This window comes from Salvelinus fontinalis, chromosome 2 (genome assembly GCF_029448725.1).
Source record: "Salvelinus fontinalis isolate EN_2023a chromosome 2, ASM2944872v1, whole genome shotgun sequence".
Lineage (NCBI taxonomy): Eukaryota > Metazoa > Chordata > Actinopteri > Salmoniformes > Salmonidae > Salvelinus > Salvelinus fontinalis.
This window is the reverse complement of record NC_074666.1, coordinates 60,854,224-60,876,967: the sequence shown is the minus strand read 5'-3', so window position 1 is coordinate 60,876,967 and position 22,744 is coordinate 60,854,224. Positions and strand designations below refer to the sequence as shown.

Here is a 22,744-nt window from a genome sequence, read left to right as displayed (position 1 = left end):
TTCTCGGGATTTTGTTTGATACCTCTCGAGAATCTCCTTCAACTTTCATCAATGTCAAAAGAACCAAAGAGAGATGTACCAGAGAGGGTGGTTGGAAAGATAGCGAGAGGAGGAGGGGGGAGGGGGTCTGTAAGCCAGTTCAGTGTCAGGTTTAATATGACATTTAATTTGCATCTCCTTGTATTTCCTGCCATGATTTCCGCCTTTTAGCTCTTGGCTCTGTATCCTCAAAAATCAAGGAGGCACTCTCAACAACCTCAGCTTGCTGCATTGGCACAATAATATTCACAGAGAAAGCGTTTTTGTAATCTGGGCACATAGAGGAATTTGAGTACCCCTATTGAGTACCGGTTCATACAATGTGATTTCCCCTCATAGCTTCATGTGGGTTGTTGTGTTTGTTGATTCATGTTGTATGTTAATTATGGAGATGATGTCATCTTCTCGGTATGGCACCATGGAATCACTGGGCCTTGTCCTCCATGCTAGACGGAGCTGCCAAGCGACCCATTTTCCCAGCATTCTTATCTGGGGACACCTCATAGCAACCTGCATCAATTGAGCCATTGACCCATTTAGAATGTGAAAATGTGAACTGGGCCAATCAATGGTCCTGTGAATCGGCTAGCCGTACACACGTTTTAAATTGTTTTATTTATTTCACATTTATTAAACCAGATAGGCCAGTTGAGAACAAGTTCTCATTTACAACTGCGACCTGGCCAAGATAAAGCAAAGCAGCGCGACATAGACAACACACACACACACACACACACACACACACACACACGATTCTGCGAAGGGCATAGTGTTACCCCCTACAGAGTCTGTATCACGGTATGTTGAGAGTGAGTATCACAGCCAATAAAAGCAACTGTTAACTTTCTGTCAAAAGACCTTGGACTGTGTGTGTGTGATCTCATGGTCATGAGAGAGGATGTTTTCCATGGAATATATTCTTGAACTGAATAACTAGAATTGTTCTGAACAGCTTATGAGGAGTATGCATGTATGATCCAGGTCATCACCATGGTTACTAGAAAGCACATGGTCATAGCAGTGGAATCAGCCAGCAGTTCTGCCCCTCCAGACAGTTTGGCTGGGGTTTGGAGGATCAATCGAATCTGATGGCAGACGTCCCAGCATGTCCTCATAGGGTCGGGCACTGTACCACTAAACTCCATGAAATGCTTTTTGATCTCATGGTAAACAACGATGAGTCATCATGCCTTGTCAGCTGAGAACTAGAACACCTGAACAGAGACAAGCTTGCCCGGTCACTTACTTTATGTAGGGCAAGATGACACTTTAATTTTTTTATATAAGAGCAACACATTTCTTATCGTTAGCTGCAAGGGAACTTAGAAATTACAACCCAACTATATGTGAAAAAGCAGAACAATCTGTATGTTCTTAGATTGTACGATGGCCTACAAGTGTAGGCTCCAACTTTTAATCAAAACCAAACAATACTTTTGTGCGTTCACTATAAATTATCCTTTTGATTTCTGATTTAGTTTGAATAATTGAATCATTCTATTTCCTGTCTCTCCACAGAGGTGCTCATCAGAGTCCAGGTGTTTGACAACAGTGACCTTTCACCTCTGGCAGAGGCTGCAGTGGAGGTTTATGGGAACCAGTCTACCTTGGCATCCAGCAAGGCTGGCAAAGATGGCGTCGTCATGGTCACCTTCCTGTACCGCCCTGGCACCTGGGTCATTGTCACGGCAACAAAACAGGGCTTTGTCACTAACTCCGCCCCCTGGCATGCCAGCCGCATCCCCTGTGAGTATTGAGTTTCATCCCTAACATATCACTCTTTCACCTCAGGAATGAAAAGAATGTTGTGTGGTTGTGGTTTACCACCATTCCATCAAAGTCTTATTCATACTACTTTGTGCGATCACGTTATGAGAACTTAATCCTCACAAAGCTATGTTTTCAATACTGATGAATCAAACCTATGCAAGTAATATAAGAATTATAAGAATAATTACCAGAATCCTTTGGGACGTTTGAAGGAATCCAACAAGCCGTCTCTGCCAATCTATCCTCTGCGGGGTGTGGAGAGTCCTACCCAGTTGTTGTTTAACCTCAAATCCCCACCCCATTTCCCCTCCATTGCCTTCTCCTCTCTGGGTCCACTGCCAGGGTGTTATCCATGTAACACAGTCTGCAGTATCTCTGTGTCCACCCGCTCACCCCATCTCACCCAGTTGTTGCTGTAGTGATATCCCACCCTCGGAGCTGCAAATTCAGCGGTAAGGGAAGAGCTGTCCTGTCGGCACTAGCGGCTGGAAGCCACTTAGCTGTTAGTGCTGGTCTACTTTTAGCATGAGAGCCGAAAAGTGACAGGAGCCCGGGCCTGTATGAACTGTATGTTGTCCTCCACCATCCACCCTTAAGAGTTAAGCAACCCCATGGTTGCATCATGGGCCCTGGTCAAAAGTAGTACACTACATAGGGAATAGGGTGCCATTTGGGATGCAGACCATGGCTGTGGTGTTTTTAGAGCATCTCTTCTCTGACATGGCACTGGTTCTTGAGGGTAGAATTGCATGGATGCCAATGCCATCATGCCATGGATAGAGCTGTGCCGATTTTTTTTAAATAACCGTGTAATCGACGATTATGGATGAAGACCGCCATGAAAAGAAAATAACCGTTATAACTGTTTTAATATAATAAATAAAAAATAAAAAAATAAATCATATTCAAGTCGACAAACTTTACCCAAAAGCAGCAAAGTAAACGTAATGCTGATTTTACATCTAACAGCCAATATAAGGACAAATGTGAGGAAGAAAAACTAGCCAGTTTTAGAATTTCATGTTGTTGAACAAACAGCTAACTGAAGATGGGATGGCCAGGCAATCAAAAAGATGACACGTGAGGTAGGGTTGGGCAGTATCCAGGTTTTCATACCATCATAGGTTTCTGTACCATACAGGGGTATACGGTATTACCAGAAGTGCACACAAAGGCCGCTATTTACATTTCTTTTTTTATGATATATTTTTGGGACGCACAAAACAATTTAGGCAACAGGGATCTTGATCTTGATCCAGGAGGGGATTGAATGCCTCTGCTGTAACCAAGAAGCTTGATCTTGACCTCTTGCCACTTAGCTAGCAAGTTAGAAAAAACAAATGCATAACTGGAGCTGAGCTGGAAATCATTTATTTTACACATTAGATTGGTTATAGTTATACTTAATTTATAATCTGTGCTTAATTTGAGCCAGATCCTGCCGGAACAGATTTGACTTAGTTTGTTCCGGCACCTATTTGCCCAGATCCGGTACCTCTCACGGCATGATTTATTAATTGTATCACATTTCGCACTATGAACATTCTAATAAAAGTGATCAGATTTAAGTCAAGTTGCCTCCTCGTTATTTCTACCGCCCGCTCAGAAAAACCATCTTGTCAAAGCGCAGCGATCCTTCACTGATTACAGACCTGCTCTCTCATTACTACATAGAGGTTATGGGGAAGGCCGGTGGGGTAAGTAGCTGATCTTGACACAGGTCTTGGTAGTGGTGATCAGCTAATGAAGAGGTCCCTATGTAATCTTGTCACTTAGCCTAGGCTAGTCATCTTCCTACTGAATTTGAAACGTGGGAAAGCCACATAAAAAATGTTATAAAAAAAGACAATCGAGTTTTATGACATTTTCAAGTTCAAAAATCAAGAGAAAGATGGTGAATCGAACCCGAAACACGCCGGAGAACGGTCAGTGCCGGAGGAGAAGAATGAGGGGCAAATTGCTCCTGATCGCAATGCCTTAGCTAGCAGCGCTGCTAATCCCGCCAGTTTAGCACCACCACCGGCATTTCTGCTAGCTAGTAGGCCTACTGGTGAGTCAGACTCGGCGGGAGAGGGGGACTGGGAGCTGGGGAGGGTTTGGGGGACAGTGAATCCACCGACGAAGTGCTTGGAGCAGGTGCAGTTTGGACAGAAGCTCAGTTCAAGAACAAGCAAATGTATAACTCCTGGTGTTTCATGCAAAATTCAAAGCTGGACTGTACAACATGCAAATAGGTTGGGAGCTTTGGTCTAGAAAAGACTAAAGGGATTAAATTAGCAAAAGAGTAGGTGGAATGTACAGTAACATACCTGAACCAAGGTGCGTTTGGGGGCAGCAAGCATTGTAGACGAGGCTAAAGAGGGTACCCAGGTTATAGTTAACATTCAAAATTGAAAAATAGACACTACAGCCAAAGTCTTCCAAACAGCCTTACAAGGAGTCTAAACGTCATGGCTTTGAGAAAGAAACTTACTGTCAGGAGTTAAATGGACTTGACATGGGGAGAGTCATTGTGGGAGATTTTGAAAACTACGGTAGGAATACATTTTTCCTTTACAAACTTGTTCTGTACTGTGAAGTTTATCTGAATATGCGCTTCATATTATCACATAGGCAGGAGGCCTATGTATTCTCACATGTGTTCTGCTGTCGCCTACATTGATTTATTTTATTTAAAGTCATATTCCAATATTGTGATATTTGTTCTACTGCTATATTGATGTTTTGAAAATTATATGAAATTTGGGTCTTGTAAGCTCCACAGCTGAGTATGTTTTTAGCGGGTGATTTGCAGTGACGTCAATTTTTTTTGTCATGCATTTATGTCTTGAAAATTAGGCTATAAGAAATTCGAACTTGTGTAAGCCCCACAGCTACAGTGGTTTGCAAAGTACTCACCCCCCTTGGCATTTTCCCTATTTTGTTGCCTTACAACCTGGAATTAAAATTGATTTTGGGGGGGGTTGTATCATTTGATTTACACAACATGCCTACTACTTTGAAGATAGAAATATTTTTTATTGTGAAACAAACAACAAATTAGAAAAAATAACAGAACTTGAGCGTGCACAACTATTCCCCCCCCCCCCCCCCCAAAAGTCAATACTTTGTAGATCCACTTTTTGCAGCAATTACAGCTGCAAGTCTCTTGGGGTATGTCTCTAAGCTTGGCACATCTAGCAACTGGGATTTTTGCCCGTTCTTCAAGGCAAAACTGCTCCAGGTCTTTCAAGTTGGATGGGTTCCTGCTGGTGTACAGCAATCTTTAAGTCATACCACAGATTCTTAATTGGATTGAGGTCTGTGCTTTGACTAGGCCATTCCAAGACATTTAAATGTTTCCCCTTAAACCACTCGAGTGTTGCTTTAGCAGTATGCTTAGGGTCATTGTCCTGCTGGAAGGTGAACCTCCGTCCCAATCTCAAATCTCTGGAAGACCCGAAGCCTTAGCTTTGTGCTTAGGGTCGTTGTCCAGTTGGAAGGTGAACCTTCGCCCCAGTCTGAGGTCCTGAGCACGCTGGAGCAGGTTTCCCTCAATAATTTCCCTGTATTTAGCGCCATCCGTCATTCCTTCAATTCTGACCAGTTTCCCAGTCCCTGCCGATGAAAAACATCCCCACAGCATGATGCTGCCACCACCATGCTTCACTGTGGGGATGGTGTTCTCTGTGGGGATGATATTCTCAGGGTGATGAGAAGTGTTGGGTGTGCGCCAGACATAGCGTTTTCCTTGATGGCCAAAAAGCTCCATTTTAGTCTCATCTGACCAGAGTTCCTTCTTCTATATGTTTGGGGAGTCTCCCACATGCCTTTTGGCAAACACCAAACGCGTTTGCTAATTTTCTTTCTTTAAGCAATGGCTTTTTTCTGGATACTCTTCCGTAAAGCCCAGCTCTGTGCAGTGTATGGCTTAAAGTGGTCCTATGGACAGATACTCCAATATCCGCTGTGGAGCTTTGCAGCTCCTTCAGGGTTATCTTTGGTCTCTTTGTTGCCTCTGATTAATGCCCTCCTTGCCTGGTCCGTGAGTTTTGGTGGGCGGCCCTCTCTTAGGTTTGTTGTGGTGCCATATTCTTAAAATAAATAATAATAACGGATTTAATGGTGCTCCGTGGGATGTTCAAAGTTTGGGATATTTTTTTATAACCCAACCCTGATCTGTACTTCTCCACAACTTTGTCCCTGACCTGTTTGGAGAGCTCCTTGGTATTCATGGTGCCACTTGCTTGGTGGTGCCCCTTGCTTAGTGGTGTTGCAGACTCTGGGGCCTTTCAGAACAGGTGTATATATAGTGAGATCATGTGACACTTAGATTGCACACAGGTGGACTTTATTTAACTAATTATGCGACTTCTGAAGGTAATTGGTTGCACCAGATCTTATTTAGAGGCTTCATAGCAAAGGGGGTGAATACATATGCCTGCACCACTTTTCTGTTTTTAATTTTTTTTAATTTTTTGGAAAAAAAATGTTTCTATATTTTTTTTCACTTCACCAATTTGGACTATTTGTGTATGTACATTACATTAAATCCAAATAAAAATAAATTTAAATTACAGGTTGTAATGCAACAAAATAGGAAAAACGCCAAGGGGGATGAATACTTTTGCAAGGCAATGTATACTAGAGTATGTGGGGTGTTCTGCAGTGACATCTAAAATGCTTTGAATTAATCAGCACCTTGGAGAGCTCTGTCCATTTCACCACCATAGATAGTAGTCTACTTGGCACTTTAGTCTGCTTGCTTCAGAAGGGATGGAGCGTTACTGTGGCTCTTTCCTCCGTTATACCAACTGCAGCATGCTTTTTTTTACCTGCGCTCTCTGATACTTTAGCCTACATTCAATGGCATATGGTCATAATGATTTAATGAGAAACAATGTTCATCCAAGTGGTAAACCTCTTGTCTTTTTAGTTATCTTTTTGTTTTCTCTTTTTGTATTTCTTTTTGTGTTTCTCATTTCCACAAACCCTTTTAATTGCTCTTTCATTTCATGCCTGCATTTGTCCCCAGCCATTGTTGTCTCTGTCAACAAGTTCTCTCCACAGAGCACACACACTGTCAGCAGACCTTAACATGGTCTATTTCTGTATAGCCATAATTCCAAACTTCATTGTCCCCAAGTTATCCCCCTGGGCCCTGCCTATTAACCCAATTCAGTGTCCATGGATTCTGGAATCATTCTGAAGTGAACTGGATTGATTAAATTAACTTCACTTGGAATATATTTCATAATATATGTATTCTCTATAGGTCTACACTATAATCCTATTCTATTTAATTACAGTGTATCCATATAAATTCCTGAGCCATTTTAACAAGGCATTATATGGAAATTGGAGAGCGCCGCAGAGTGCTGACAACAGAACAGAATCATGTCTTTGATGATTGTGATAATGAGAATCCGTTCGGTCTGTTTGCACTTCACAAACTTTATAGACACTTAAGCCATTATGACATTGCAGAAATCTGAGGAGGGATGCTAGCCTGGTCCCAGATCTGTTTATATAGTCAACTCATATGGTCGTTTATCATAGGGTAGGATTTGGCAAGACCGCACAAACAGATCTGGGACGAGGCTGGAGATATACACCATTGTGTCCCTATCACAATAACTACCATCTATTAACCAATAACTATGGGTAACTGTTAACGTACTATAACCATGACTCAACAATCTGAGAGAGGATGTGGGTCGGCCCTGCATCCTTTGTCCCTTATGCTTTCAAACCCAAAACGCCTTCCCCCTTAGAAAGATATCTCTTCATCAGTCTCCGTCAGTAGTGTTCTGCTTATCACTGACTTTGTTCGCCCCTCTATTCTTCTGTCGTATTTTATTCTCGTTGGTCTAAGAGAGACAAAATGGTTCTTTAAAAACTGCAGTGTCCTACAGCCCGGCTAGGCTATCCCCTCCAGCCCTTCTATAATCTGTGGTTGTCATGCAAGTCCCAGGGATGGATGACTCACTGCCATCGCTCATATGTTTCCTTGTGCAGCGAGACGAGGTGCCTCTTGCTCACAGCTCTTGATTGACTCAGCTGAAGTCAGGGGACCGAACCCGAACTGAACACAACGTGGAAGGATGGATGATAAAACTGGTGTCTTGGAGGCATTTTAGCATTGCTTTCTTGTTATGTTGACTCTCTTTCCCCTAATGTGGATTCTCTCTCACTTTTTCCATCTCCATCTGTCTTTCCTCCCCCTTCCCTTCTCCCCTGTGTCAAATTGACACTTTTTTTTTCTCCCTCTGTTGCACAGTCTTTTCTGGCTCTAGCTCTGGCTCTTGTCTCTCTCCCCATCTGTGCCTCAGGCCCAGTGCTGTATATGCTCTGGTCTGACAAGCAGTCACCTTCCCTTTTCTCTGCTTCCCATGGTGGAGAATATTAAGCACTGTGGGATCTGCCTGTGCGTGTCTGATCTCTCTGTGTGTGTGTGTGTGTGTCTGTGTGTGTGTGTGTGTGCGCGTGTGTGCGTTTGCGATCTGTGTGCATATGTGCGTGTCTGTATGTGTGTGCATGAGAGAAAGGGGCGAATGTCCCAGTTCTCTCAGTTAAAGCAGCGTCTATGAACCTGGGCTGGCGTAACCTGCCAGGCTCACTCTAACTGTAGCTCTTAGCTCTCGGAAAGCGTCCACCCACACACAGAGCATACTCATACAGCCTAATAATTCAAGCTGCAGGGAACAGTGTAAACACTGCATGCCGCATCGACTCTCCTTGTCAACCACAGTGACTTCAATACAGACATCTGCGCACAAAGCTTTCCCTTTATGGAGTGATCAGCATTTAACATACGGTAAATCAAACATCTATATCTTACCAAGCTGTAGATATATTGTGCATCCAGTATAATAAATATATAATGATAATTTTAATTATTGTCTTTTTAGCTCTTGCAGATTGTATCAAGCAAATGTCTCTGCTGCCTTATGCACACAGGCTTATAGCTCAGGGGGTACATCAGTATCAGCAACACCCTGATTCCTCTCAATAACAGATTTTTAAAACTAATTTTACCTTTATTTATCTAGGCAAGTCAGTTAAGAACAAATTCATATTTTCAACGACGGCCTAGGAACAGTGGGTTAACTGCCTTGTTCAGGGGCAGAACGACAGATTTTTACCTTATCAGCTCTCGGATTCGATCTTGCAGCTTTTCGGTTACAAGTCCAGCGCTCTAACCACTAGGCTACCTGCTGCCCCAATGAGCATGAACCTGGTTAACCCAGACTGAACACTGTTCTCGATGGTGCAGTTATGGTTCAGTCTGGTTAAACTAGGCTAGATAGGCACTGGGCACTGCAGCTTACTCTAGCCACCATGCAAATGTGTCCTGGAGAGTAGCCAGCACTTGCTACAGAGGGTCCAGACAGCCCAAGGCTATACTGGTCAGTGGGTATAGTCAGATCCCTAGAGACAGATGGGGGGGGAAAACGTTCTGGAGGAAACCATGCCCAAATGCCACACAGCTCAGTTGTCATTTCTGCTGATGCTGAGCCAAGTAAACCTTACGCTACTTCAGCGGTTCCCAAACTGTGGGGCGCGAATGGCCCCCAAAAACTCCTGCTTTCAACTTACTCCTGAAAGTTGTGATCGTATAATGCACAAAGTGCAATTTTGAAATTGGGTAGTGCATCATCAGTTTTCCCCTTGTCATGTCAGTTATTGCAGAGAGCTATTTGTAACTCAGAGATGTCCAGGTCAGCTCAAGTTTTTAGCAAGGTTTTTTAGCCCATTGGTTTTTGTCTAATGTTTGAGTCACTCAAATATCACATGAACCCATAAGACATGGGAAAATGTGTAGAATTGTAGAAAATGAGCCATAAAACTTAAAAATGTTCTCTGCACCCCCATGACAAAGTGTATATAATTGCAGGAAATGAGCTTTAACACTAGAACCGCTAGGCCTTTAAGCTAATGAGCAGTCATTCTGGCTGCAACAGTGTAATTAATACATTTCATATATGCTATCACAAAAATAAAAATTTGGTTGTGTTTATGAAGGTCTTGGGTAAGAATATAACTTTTTTAGTATAGTATTTTCATTAGTTTATGTTACTGTAGGATATATGTAAAAACAAAACACCAACATTCAAGTGTCAATCAATCTGTTTCCAGGAGTCGCGTTCTAGTTTCTTAGTCATCAAAATGGAGGTAGCGCATGATCTCTCTGTAGCGATCCCGTGACATGCTTTCTCCAAAGAAAGGTATCCAATACATTTTCGCCTGATAATCGTCCCGTAGCATTGTCACAGGCTTGTTCTATCTAAACGGTGCTGTCCCTTCCTCACTCCTGTCTCACGGTTTCATTTTGTGGTAGCCCGGTTAGCTTTTTTGCGCAATAGGCCTCGGAGGTGTCATGGTTAATTCCTTCCCCACCATTTAAGTTGTTTTCATTCAGATTTTGAAAATGTACACACACACATTCACTGTGTACTCCAAGTAGACCAGAATAGACTGTTTGGACTGCTGTTCTTCAGTCACAATTGGTGATTACATGATTATGCATCATTCGCTTCCCCTCTCTAATCAACTCGCCTCTTCTCCCCCATACTACTTTATTTATTTAATCTGTTGTAGTATGTGTGAAATTACACTCGACACGGCACTTTCAAGTGTCGTGAGAAGGAGCGGAGCAAGCACTACTGTCGGGAGAAGGAGAGGCAATAGTGGAAAACCATTCAAAGAAATGACATACCCTCTTAAAACTGATTATAACTTCAGTTCTGTTTGTGATATTAAGATTCTAACAACGGCAGTGTGTTATGTAGATTTGTTAGGCAAGGACAGAGGGGGACATGACTTAACAAATGGAAGAGTAATATTTATGTTTCTTTCATGAGCAGTCCAAATGACTGCTTTAGCGGTTCTAGTGGTAAAATGGCAACAACAAAAAAGCCTCCATCCCATGGAAAAATTTGTAGAATAGCAGGAAATAGGCTTTAAACCTGCAAAATGTTTTCTCCACCAACAAGAAGGGTGTGAACAGTTTGTCTCATGAATAGTGCTTGTACCCATAGAAATATATACCCGGTGTGGGATGTTCCCAATGCTGGAAGGGGGGCCTGAGTGAAAACGTTTGAATGGCAGGAACCATACTCTCTGTAATACCCCACTTATACCTAATGCTAATACGTGACAACAAACAGAGACAGGTCCTAGGTTTCACCGAATAGTGCTGGTTGTTTAGTCTACACCCTTTCGAGATGTAATCCAATACATGTAACGCTCTTGACCAGCAAAGCATACACCTGTCACGAGTGTAAAGACAGCACACATCCTTCCACGCCCCCCGGAACACAAAGGCGAAAGGATAGAGATGCTTGTCAATGTCAAGAGTGTTTTGAATCTATCCTGGACGCTTTCCCTCTGGGTGGATTTCAATGCCTCGTCACAACTGTTATTGCTCATTGCCAGTGTCTCCCCCCCCCCCCTATTGGACTCGGGTTGCAGACACACACACACACACACACACACACACACACACACACACACACACACACACACACACACACACACACACACTCCTTTCAGTCTGGCTGTCAGGGAGGGAACTCTCAGGTGGGATGCACTAGGATTTCCTCACCACACGTATATAGTATCCTCTGTGGACCGCTGATGAATGAGGTGGCCTGGTTTCTTTATATAACCCCACGCTGGCTGTATTTTTGCCTTGATGCACAGCTGGAAACACTTTGAAGGGAGCAAAATAGGTCATGACTGTCTCTGTGTTTGATAAACATTGTTTACGGCAGCAGTCAACGGAGACAGGCGTCTGTCTGATTGATGACTGATCTGTCATACCTAACTCTCTCTCTCTCTCTCTCTCTCTCTCTCTAAGTGTATGCTTCAGTCAGCCTCTACCTGCTCCCCCAGCGGCCTGCCACCCTGATCCTGTATGATGATGTAGTCCAGGTGCTGCTAGGATTCCCAGGTGAGTCTCTACATACTATACCTGCCTGGTCCTGCATGTGGTTCTGTATGGCTCAGTTGGTAGAGCATGGCACTTGCAGCACCGGGATTGTAGGTTTGTTTCTCGGGCCCACCCATTTGTGAAATGTATGTATGCACGCATGACTGTCAGTCACTTTAAATAGAAGCGTCTTCTATATGGCATATACAAAAATATAAAATATATATACCTGTTTCCACATTATACTTACTGTCTACTTTCACGTATCTCTCCTCTTCTTCCAACGGCAAATCTCCATTACAAAATTGCTGGCTTGTGGCTTTTTAACACTTCTCCATATGGCCTTAGATCAGTAATCACTGATCACGGTTGGGACTCGACCTTCGCGAGCTCATTGGGGAGTTGCAGCGATTAGACAAGATCGTAATCACAAAATTTGTGAGAAAGGGGGGGTAAAAATTACAAAAGTAAAATGTAAAAATGTTGATGGCTGACGCGCGTGTTCATTCTATCATGTGAATTTAAATAATGACGTCACAAGAAGCTACTACTACTACTAGCTAGCTAGCTACATTGACTAGCTAGGTTCACAATGTAAACAACAACAATTTGTGAAATTAGAGGATCATTTAGAACAACCACTAGCAACAACTTAAAGGTTCATTATGCAGAAATTACTCATTTCCTGGTTGCTAACATTCAGTTTATGTGACAAAACAAACATAGAGAATCATTGTACCGTCTAAACTGTTGTGAAACATATTTTCAATTATCCAGCTTTTTGAAGCTGGTTTACAAAAACAAACTTAAGAACAGGAAGCACAGAAATCTACCACTTCTTAGACTTGCTTTCAATGAGACTGACAGATCTATAACTTTTGAGAATTTGGTCAGGTCGCCCAAAAAGTGACATATTGCCGATTTAATGAGTACCTGCGAAAAACTGGACCAAAGCTGTTGTACTTATGCATAATCGAATAGAATAAAGATGCTCTCCCCCTCTGCTCTTCTCCGCTCTCAAAACAACGCTCGGTGTAGCAGGTAAAACGCAACAGCAACACAACCCTTATAGTGGAGCTGAAGAGTAATTGGCAGAACAAATGGAGCGTGCTGTCCTCTGACAACGCGGGCCTCTCTGTATTCAAAGTCAGTTACATCACTAATACATCACTCGGCCGCTACACTACAGCAAAAGAGAAACAGGCTTTTATTGTCTGATCAGCTAATCACAGCTCTTTAATTTTGTGTGTGTGTGGGCATGCGTGCGTGTGCAGATGGTGTGCGTGTGTGTTGTGTTTATTACCCGACCGGTAATCGAACAGATCTGATAAAATACACTCGTAACTTTCCACATTGTTGATAGTGCCAATAAACCATAAACCAATACAGAAGATGAAGCATCCAAACGAAATCAACCTAGATACAGCACTCTATCTGCCTCCAAGGCATTTCTAGGCAAACCAAACAGGCTGTAAATGTCTTCCAGAATTTACACCTGTTTAGGAATGGGCTGGGTGTAAAGGCCATGCTGTGTTCATCTCTAATTAAATCAATTAAAGAAAGACCTATAGATTCACCAGTCGTTGTTCCATATGATTTTAATAATTGCTTTCACAGCAGCAGCGGCAGCAGTACGTACTATTGTTGTGTTGTTATAGCCCACATTATGGGAGGTGATAAACGTGATAGATACTGTCTCTGTTTAGTGATACTCTCTGGGTGTGAACATCTAATTTAATCATGTCTTTTTTAAACCCCTTTTTACATCAGCAGTTGTCACAAAGTGCTTTACAGATACCCAGCCTCAAACCCAAAAGAGCAAGCAATGCAGAGTTAGATGCACAGTGTCTAGGAAAACAATCATGACATGCAGTTGGGGGTGTGTGTGTTCCGGGGAATGCTGGGTAGGAACAATACCCAATAATTTAAGAAAATGTTCCATCTTTCCCTCTGTATTCCTCTTAAATATACAATACGAGGTGTTAGCAATAGGCACAGTGTACTGTCTTCTCGCCCTCCTTCTTCCTCATTCTCTTCATCTCTGTCAGTTTCTCTGCTTACGCTGCCAGTACGGTGCTGTACGTGGTGTCACAGCCCTCAACGTCCTGTCACCTGTCCAGTCCAATGAGTGAGCCAGAATGATGTAATCCGCTCCAACCAAGGCCCCTTAAGAAAGCTGCACATGTGACATGCTCCCACTTTCTCTGTAGTTCATGCACTCTCTATTTCTCTCTCTCTTTCTCTCTCAGACCCACACAACACACATTCTCTTTAGTGTCTATCAACTGGATCTCCATACCTCCTAAATCTCTCTCTCTTCCCCCTCCTCTCTGAACTGTCAAGCCCAGAGCCCCTGATGCAGCGCTTTTCCCTTATCTCCTTAAAGATCCCAGAATCCGGGACTGACGTGACTGTATGTGTGCGCGTGCGTGACAGGGATGAGAGGCATTTATTGTGACTACAGCACAATTGATTTTGGTAGCAACAGCCTCAATGAGAGCCCTGTCTGTTCACTTTAATGATGCCCCAGACAGTTTTCTCTCTTCATTTGCTATTCCCTCTGTCAAAAGGGCCTTTCATGCCATAATTGACTACATATTACTCCACCCCCCTGTAGAGTTTTAGTAGTGTGTTGGTGATTTATGTGGCGAGGAGAGGCATCCTTTACTTTGTTGTAATTGTATGTACAACTGTTGTACAAACTTACCCCACCAGACATGCCACCAGGGGTCTTTTCACTGTCCCCAAGTTCAGAAAAAACTCCCATCTCATATTGCTCAAATCAACAGCCAGCCTGGTTTTAAAAAAACAGATAAAGCAACACCTCACAACACCTCTCCCCCATTTTACCTAGATATTTTGTGTGTACTCTATGTATTGATATGTAGGCTGTGTGTGCCATTTTATTTTATTTATGTAGTTCTGTCCTTGAGCTGTACTTGTCTATTAATGTTCTGTATTATGTTTCATGTTTTGTGTGGACCCCAGGAATAGTAGCTGCTGCTTTCGCAAAAGCTAATGGGGATCCTAATAAAATACAAAAAATACCTAACCAGCTCCAATGACCAGATACCCCTGTGTTCTTAGTTAGTTAGTCAGGTTTGAATTATACTTAATTGAATCAGGATGGGATACAGTTACACAACTTTCTTGTTAACACGTTGGAGCATCTGGCAACTTTTATAGAGGGACATGAATGGAGGATGTGGTCGTTTTGCTGACACACACACACACACACTTTCCCACTCTCTCTCAATGCCTCCAGGGGTAGTCTCGCTCAGTCAGTTAAGCGAGGAGCAGTTTAGTACGTTTTCTCTGCTGTATCTTTAAGCGGTAGAGACGAGTCTCTCAGGAGGACTTAGCACGGTAGTGTGTCACGACGAGGGCTGTAGTAACAGGGAGAAGAAAGACAGTAGATCCCTGTGCTGATGGATAGGAACTGATGAGAGGCCATCTGAAAGTGCAGCTCTCAGTGCTGAGGCTAGTCACCATGGAGACGACCCGGTGGCAGGAAACTAAAGTGTTTTGAAGAGGTGGAGGAGTGCCAGTGAGGGGGGGGAGAGGAGAGGGGGGTGCTTTTCAAGCTGTGTTTGACAAAACCCAAAATGCTGTGTTTGGTAGAAGGAGATTGTTGGTGTGACTGTGTACTTGAAAGCATGCAGCACGTGATTGGTGTAATTAAGCTGTGTAATCACAAGGTATGTTAGCTATTTAGTAAACATTGTAGCCTGTTTGAGTGTTAGTCCATTCTGTGTTATTGTCATTATGGTTGAAACATCATTGCACAAGTAGTAGCAGCTAATGTATATCATTCAAGGACAGCCTGCAATTAATCCATCATTGTACAACCTTGATCTTTTTACCTCTTTTGTTACTTTGTTTTAAAGATGATTCAATATACGTTACCCAATTAACACTATCTTTGCCCATAAAGCCTACCTTTCTCTTTCTCTCAGAACCCCCACCCCCCCCCCCCTCAGAACTCAGAACAGAGCTACTGTAACAGGCCATGGTTGGGTTGATATTTTGTGTTGCATAGCGTGTGTTAAGTCTCTTGGGTCAGACGTCATCATAATGCATTACTGGCGATGAAGCAGTGTTACACACAATTCATTGGAGCAACCCGGAAGGCAAAGTTATCCCCTCGACAGTCTTTTGGTGGAGGCATATTCAGGCTCTGAAGGTACTATGCTGTGAGTGGTGGTTAGCCAGTCATAGGCCCTAGAAGTGTGTCTAAACCTTTACTCATCTGGTTGTGTGTCTTATCTGTGTGCTTCATGATAGAAACCATAGCAGGGATATCAACAAGGCTATTTCTCAGCTATGGCATTGGGCCTGATGTGTCCACATCGACAGAAAAACCTCCAGGGAAGTCAATTGGTTGTCTCAAAAAATGGGCAAACACATACAGTGTCAGCAGTAAGTGACTGTAACCTAGCCAACACGAATCATGCTGTGTTTCAATCAATCACTGCATCCCAGCTGCACTTCTAACTCAAATGTCATGCCTTTACAACACACACACGCATAACATTATGTAAATTTAGAGCGGCCTCCGCGTCTGGCATATGCTGCTCTGTGGTGGCTACGCTCGGTGATCACACTTTCCCATCATGCCTCCCTCCATATGCTCTGCCCTGTCCATTGTTTTTCTCGATGCTCTGTGATGTCTTACTGAACACCTGGGCCTTGTCCGTTGGTATGGAAATGAGGGAACAAAGGGTACAGAGGGTTCACTAAAATCACAACGTGTTCTATCTCATTCCGCTGTCTCTAAGCCAAGCCATGTCGCAGCATCAAGCCATTTTATATGTTGATTAGTGCTGTGGCATATAGCACAATTATTCAGCAGCACTCATTTAGTACGAAGCCTTGTCTTTTGAGTCTGGATGAGGTAGGGGCATACTTTTGTGTGTGTATGGAACATTTCTGGGATCTTTTATGTCAGCTCATGAAACATGAGACCAACACTTTACATGTTGCGTTTATATTTTAATTCAGTGTGTATATATACAGTTGAAGTCGGAAGTTTACATACACTTAGGTTGGAGTCATTAAAACTCGTTTTTCAACCACTTCACAAATTTCTTGTTAAACAAACTATAGTTTTGGCAAGTCGGTTAGGGCATCTACTTTGTGCATGACAAGTAATTGTTCCAACAATTGTTTACAGACAGATTATTTCACTTATATAATTCACTGTATCACAATTCCAGTGGGTCAGAAGTTTACATACAACCCAAACCAGCTGCGCGTGTGATCGTGCATACATTTATTTTGTCCCCCTACACCAAACGCGATCACGACACGCAGGTTGAAATATCAAAACAAACTCTGAACCAATTCTATTAATTTGGGGACAGGTCAAAAAGCATTAAACATATATGGCAATTTAGCTAGTTAGCTTGCACTTGCTAGGTAATTTGTCCTATTTAGCTAGCTTGCTGTTGCTAGTTAATTTGTCCTGGGATATAAACATTAGGTTGTTATTTTACCTGAAATGCACAAGGTCCTCTACTCTGATAATTAAACCACACATAAAACGGCCAACCGTATTGTTTCTAGTCATCTCTGTTCCTTCCAGGCTTTTTCATCTTTGAACTTATATGGTGATTGGCATCTAATCTTTCATTGTATTACTACACCGACCGGCATCACAGTTCGTCATTCAATCACCCACGTGGGTATAGCCAATGAGGAGATGACACGTGGGTACCTGCTTCTATAAACCAATGAGGAGATGGGAGAGGCAGGACTTGCAGCGCGATCTGCGTCAGAAATAGGAATGACTTCTATTTTAGCCCTTGGCAACACAGATGCTCGTTGATGCGCGCTGGTAGTGTGGGTGCAATAATTGAATAACAAAGATTCCTAAATTTATTTTGCAACACACCCGACGCGAGCGGTGTGGTCAGCCTGTAAGTTGACTGTGCCTTTAATATGCCTGCATCCCGCTACCGGGATCGATATGACAGCAGCCAGTGAAAGTACAGGGCGCCAAATTCAAACAACAGAAATCTCATAATTAAAATTCCTCAAACATACATGTGTTTTATATCATTTTAAAGGTAATCTTGTTGTTAATCCCACCAAAGTGTCCGATTTCAAATATACTTTTCAGCGAAAGCACTACAAAAGATTATGTTAGGTCACCACCAAACCACAATAAGCACAGCCATTTTTCCAGCCAAAGATAGTCACAAAAAGCAGAAATAGAGATCAAATTAATCACTAACCTTTGATTATCTTCATCAGATGACACTCATAAGACTTCATGAAACACAATACATGCATGTTTTGTTTGCTAAAGTTCATATTTATAACACAAAATCTGAGTTTACATTGGCGCGTTACATTCACTAGTTCCAAAAACATCAAGTGATTTTGCATAGCCACATCGTTTCAACAGAAATACTCATCTTAAATGTAGATGATAATACACGTTATACACATGGAATTATAGATATACCTCTCCTTAATGCAACCGCTGTGTCAGATTTCAAAAAAACTTTACGGAAAAAGCAAATCATGAAATAATCTGCGACGGAGCTCAGAACAATAGCCAAATTAACCGCCATGTTGGGGTCAACAGAAACCAGAAAATACATAATAAATGTTTCCTTACCTTTGATGAACTTCATCAGAATGAAGTCCTAGGAATCCCAGGCCCACAATAAATGCTTGATTTGTTCGATAATGTCTGTTATTTAGCTACTTTGGTTAGCGCGTTAGCGGTAAACAATTCCAAAGTCACAAAACGCATCCACTATAATGTGACGAAATGTCCAAAAGTTCCGTAACAGTCAGTAGAAACATGTCAAACGATGTACTGAATCAATCTTTAGAATGTTGTTAACATACATCTTGAATAACGTTCCAACCGGAGAATTAGATTGACTTCAGAAGAGCGGAACGGAGGTCCTCCTCATATGAAGGCGCGTGTTCAATGCGTGGTCACCTCATGGCAGTGATTACTAATTTCTGTCTCCTTCGGCCCCCATTCACATTAAAGTCCTCAGACGAAGTTCTATTGACTGTTGACATCTAGTGGAAGCTGTAGGAAGTGAAAACTCATGAATATCTCGCTGTAATTTCAATGAGAGCTTGATTGAAAATCTGCCACCTCAGAAACAATTCAAACAGGAAGTGGAACTTCTCAGGTTTTTGCCTGCCATATGAGTTCTGTTATACTCACAGACATAATTCAAACAGTTTTAGAAACTTCAGAGTGTTTTCTAATATGCATATATTAGCAACTGGGACTGAGGAGCAGGCAGTTTACTATGGGCACATCTGTGCACCTTTCATCCAAGCTACTTAATACTGCCCCTGCAACCATAAGAAATTAAACAGCTTGGAAAATTCCAGAAAATTATGTCATGGCTTTAGAAGCTTCTCATAGTCTAATTGACATCATTTGAGTCAATTGGAGGTGTACCTGTAGATGTATTTAAATGGCTTACCTTCAAACATAGTGCCTCTTTGCTTGACATCATGGTAAAATCAAAATAAATCAGCCAATACCTCAGAAAAGGTATGGTTCATCCTTGGGAGCAATTTCCAATGCCTGAAGGTACCACGTTCATCTGTTCAAACAATAGTGCGCAAGTATAAACACCATGGGACCACGCATCTGAAATACCGCTCAGGAAGGATGACCCTTTCTGTCTCCTAGAGATGAACGTACTTTGGTGTGAAAAGTGCAAATCAATCCCAGAACAACAGCAAAGGACCTTGTGAAGATGCTGGAGGAACAGGTACAAAAGTATCTATATCCACAGAAAAATGAGTCCTATATCAACTTAACCTGAAAGGCCGCTCAGCAAGGAAGAAGCCACTGCTCCAAAACCGCCATAAAAAAGCCAGACTACGGTTTGCAACTGCACATGGGGACAAAGATTATACTTTTTGGAGACATGTCCTCTGGTCTGAAAAAACAAAAATAGAACTGTTTGGCCAAAATGACCATCGTTATGTTTGGAGGAAAAAGGGGGAGGCTTGCAACCCGAAGAACACCATCCTAACCGTGAAGCACGGGGGTGACAGCATCATGTTGTGGGGGTGATTTTCTGCAGGAGGGACTGGTGCACTTCACAAAATAGATGGCATCATGTGAGGAAGGAAAATTATGTGGATATATTGAAGCAACATCTCCAGACATCAGTCAAGAAGTTAAAGCTTGGTCGCAAATGGGTCTTCCAAATGGACAATGACCCCAAGCATACTTCCAAAGTTGTGACAAAATGGCTTCAGGACAACAAAGTCAAGGTATTGGAGTGGTCATCACAAAGCCCTGACCTCAATGCTATAGAAAATGTGTGGGCAGAACTGAAAAAGTGTGTGCAAGCAAGGATGCCTACAAACCTGACTCAGTTACATCAGCTCTGTCAGGAGGAATGGGCAAAAATTCACCCAACTTATTGTGGGAAGCTTGTGGAAGGCTACCTGAAACATTCGACCCAAGTTAAACAATTTAAAGGCAATGCTACCAAGTACTAATGGAGTGCATGTAAACTTCTGACCCACTGGGAATGTGAGGAAAGAAATAACAGCTGAAAGAAATCTTTCTCTGCTATTATTCTGACATTTAACATTCTTAAAATAAAGTGGTGATCCTAACGGACCTAAGACAGGGAAAAATTTATTTGGCTAAGGTGAATGTAAACGTCCCACTAACTGTGTATATACACTGCTCAAAAAAATAAAGGGAACACTTAAACAACACCATGTAACTCCAAGTCAATCACACTTCTGTGAAATCAAACTGTCCACTTAGGAAGCAACACTGATTGACAATAAATTTCACATGCTGTTGTGCAAATGGAATAGACAAAAGGTGGAAATTATAGGCAATTAGCAAGACACCCCCAATAAAGGAGTGGTTCTGCAGGTGGTGACTACAGACCACTTCTCAGTTCCTATGCTTCCTGGCTGATGTTTTGGTCACTTTTGAATGCTGGCGGTGCTTTCACTCTAGTGGTAGCATGAGACGGAGTCTACAACCCACACAAGTGGCTCAGGTAGTGCAGCTCATCCAGGATGGCACATCAATGCGAGCTGTGGCAAGAAGGTTTGCTGTGTCTGTCAGCGTAGTGTCCAGAGCATGGAGGCGCTACCAGGAGACAGGCCAGTACATCAGGAGACGTGGGGGAGGCCGTAGGAGGGCAACAACCCAGCAGCAGGACCGCTACCTCCGCCTTTGTGCAAGGAGGAGTACTGCCAGAGCCCTGCAAAATGACCTCCAGCAGGCCACAAATGTGCATGTATCAGCATATGGTCTCACACATGGTCTGAGGATCTCATCTCGGTACCTAATGGCAGTCAGGCTACCTCTGGCGAGCACATGGAGGGCTGTGCGGCCCTCCATGTGGAACACACACACACCTACTTTTTCAAGGGTCTTTCTTTATTTTTACTATTTTCTACATTGTATAATAATAATAAATAGTGAAGACATCAAAACTATGAAATAACACATATGGAATCATGTATTAACCAAAAAAAAGTGTTAAACAAATATATATTTTAGATCTTAGATTCTTAAAAGTAGCCACATTTTGTCTTCATGACTGCTTTTCCAACAGTCTTGAAGGAGTTCCCACATATGCTGAGCACTTGTTGGCTGCTTTTCCTTCACTCTGCGGTCCAACTTATCCCAAACCATCTCAATTAGGTTGAGATCGGGTGATTGTGGAGGCCAGGTCATCTGATGCAGCACTCCATCACTCTCCTTCTTGGTTAAATAGCCCTTACACAACCTGGAGGTGTGTTGGGTCATTGTCCTGTTGAAAAACAAATGATAGTCCCACTAAGCGCAAACCAGATGGGGTGGCATATCACTGCAGAATGCTGTAGTAGCCATGCTGGTTAAGTGTGCATTGAATTTTAAATAAATCACCGGCAAAGCACCCCCACACGTCATTCCTCCATGCTTCACAGTGGGAACCACTCACCTACTCTGCGTCTCACATAGGCAAGGCGGTTGGAACCAAAAATCTCAAATTTGTACTCATCAGACCAAGGGACAGATTTCCACCGGACTAATGTCCATTGCTCATGTTTCTTGGCACAAGCAAGTTTCTTATTCTTATTGGTGTCCTTTTTAGTAGTCGTGAATGAAGGCCTGATTCACGCAGTCTCCTCTGAACAGTTAATGTTGATGTGTCTCTTGAACTCTGTGAAGCATTTATTTGTTTCTGAAGCTGGTAACTCTAATGAACTTATCCTCTGCAGCAGAGGTACATCTGGGTCTTGTGGTGGTCCTCATGAGAGCCAGTTTCATCATAGATCTGGGTGTTTTTTGAGACTGCGCCTGAAGAAACGTTCAAAGTTCTAGAAATGTTAAAGTTTGACTGACCTTCATGTCTTAAAGTAATGATGGACTGTCGTTACTCTTTGCTCATTTGAGCTTTTCTTGCCATGATATGGACTTGGTCTTTTACCAAATAGAGTTATCTTATGTATACCACCCCTACCTTGTTACAACACAACTGATTGTCTCAAAGTCATTAAGAAGGAAAGACATTCCACAAATTAACTTTTAAGAAGGCACCACCTGTTAATCGAAATGCATTCCAGGTGACTACCTCATGAAGTTGTTTGAGAGAATGGGTGGCTACTTTGAAGAATCTCAAATATAACATATATTTTGATTTGTTTGACACTTTTGGTTACTACATGATTCCATATGTGTTATTTCATAGTTTTGATGTGTTCACTATCATTCTACAATGTAGAAAAAAGTCAAAATAAAGAAATCCAATAATGAGTAGGTGTGTCCAAACTTTTGACTGGTACTGTATATGTATTATTACTATTATTGTATTTTCTTTATTTTCTTTTGGTGGGGGGGGGGCAATTTCAACCAGCCCACTCTAATAGAAGATGGTCTGGCCCTTCTGATAATTGTCAGAATTGCCAGACCGCCAATCTGCCCATGCCATGAGAGTTTGGACATGGTGTGTCCAGCATGATAAAATACCTAGAGAGTGCCTCCAGACAGACATTGGAAAGCTGTCAAAC

At 42.5% G+C, this 22,744-nt stretch overlaps 1 protein-coding gene across 1 annotated transcript in view; it reads left to right on the top strand.

Annotated features, from left to right (window-relative positions):
- The window catches only part of LOC129822591 (protein FAM171A2-like), a 59,061-nt gene that overhangs the window by 16,149 nt on the left and 20,168 nt on the right, over positions 1-22,744 (top strand). The window contains exons 2-3 of the mRNA XM_055880943.1: positions 1,558-1,785; positions 11,651-11,743. Coding sequence (XP_055736918.1) covers positions 1,558-1,785; positions 11,651-11,743 — 321 coding nt within the window. The remainder of the gene's footprint in view (positions 1-1,557; positions 1,786-11,650; positions 11,744-22,744) is intronic.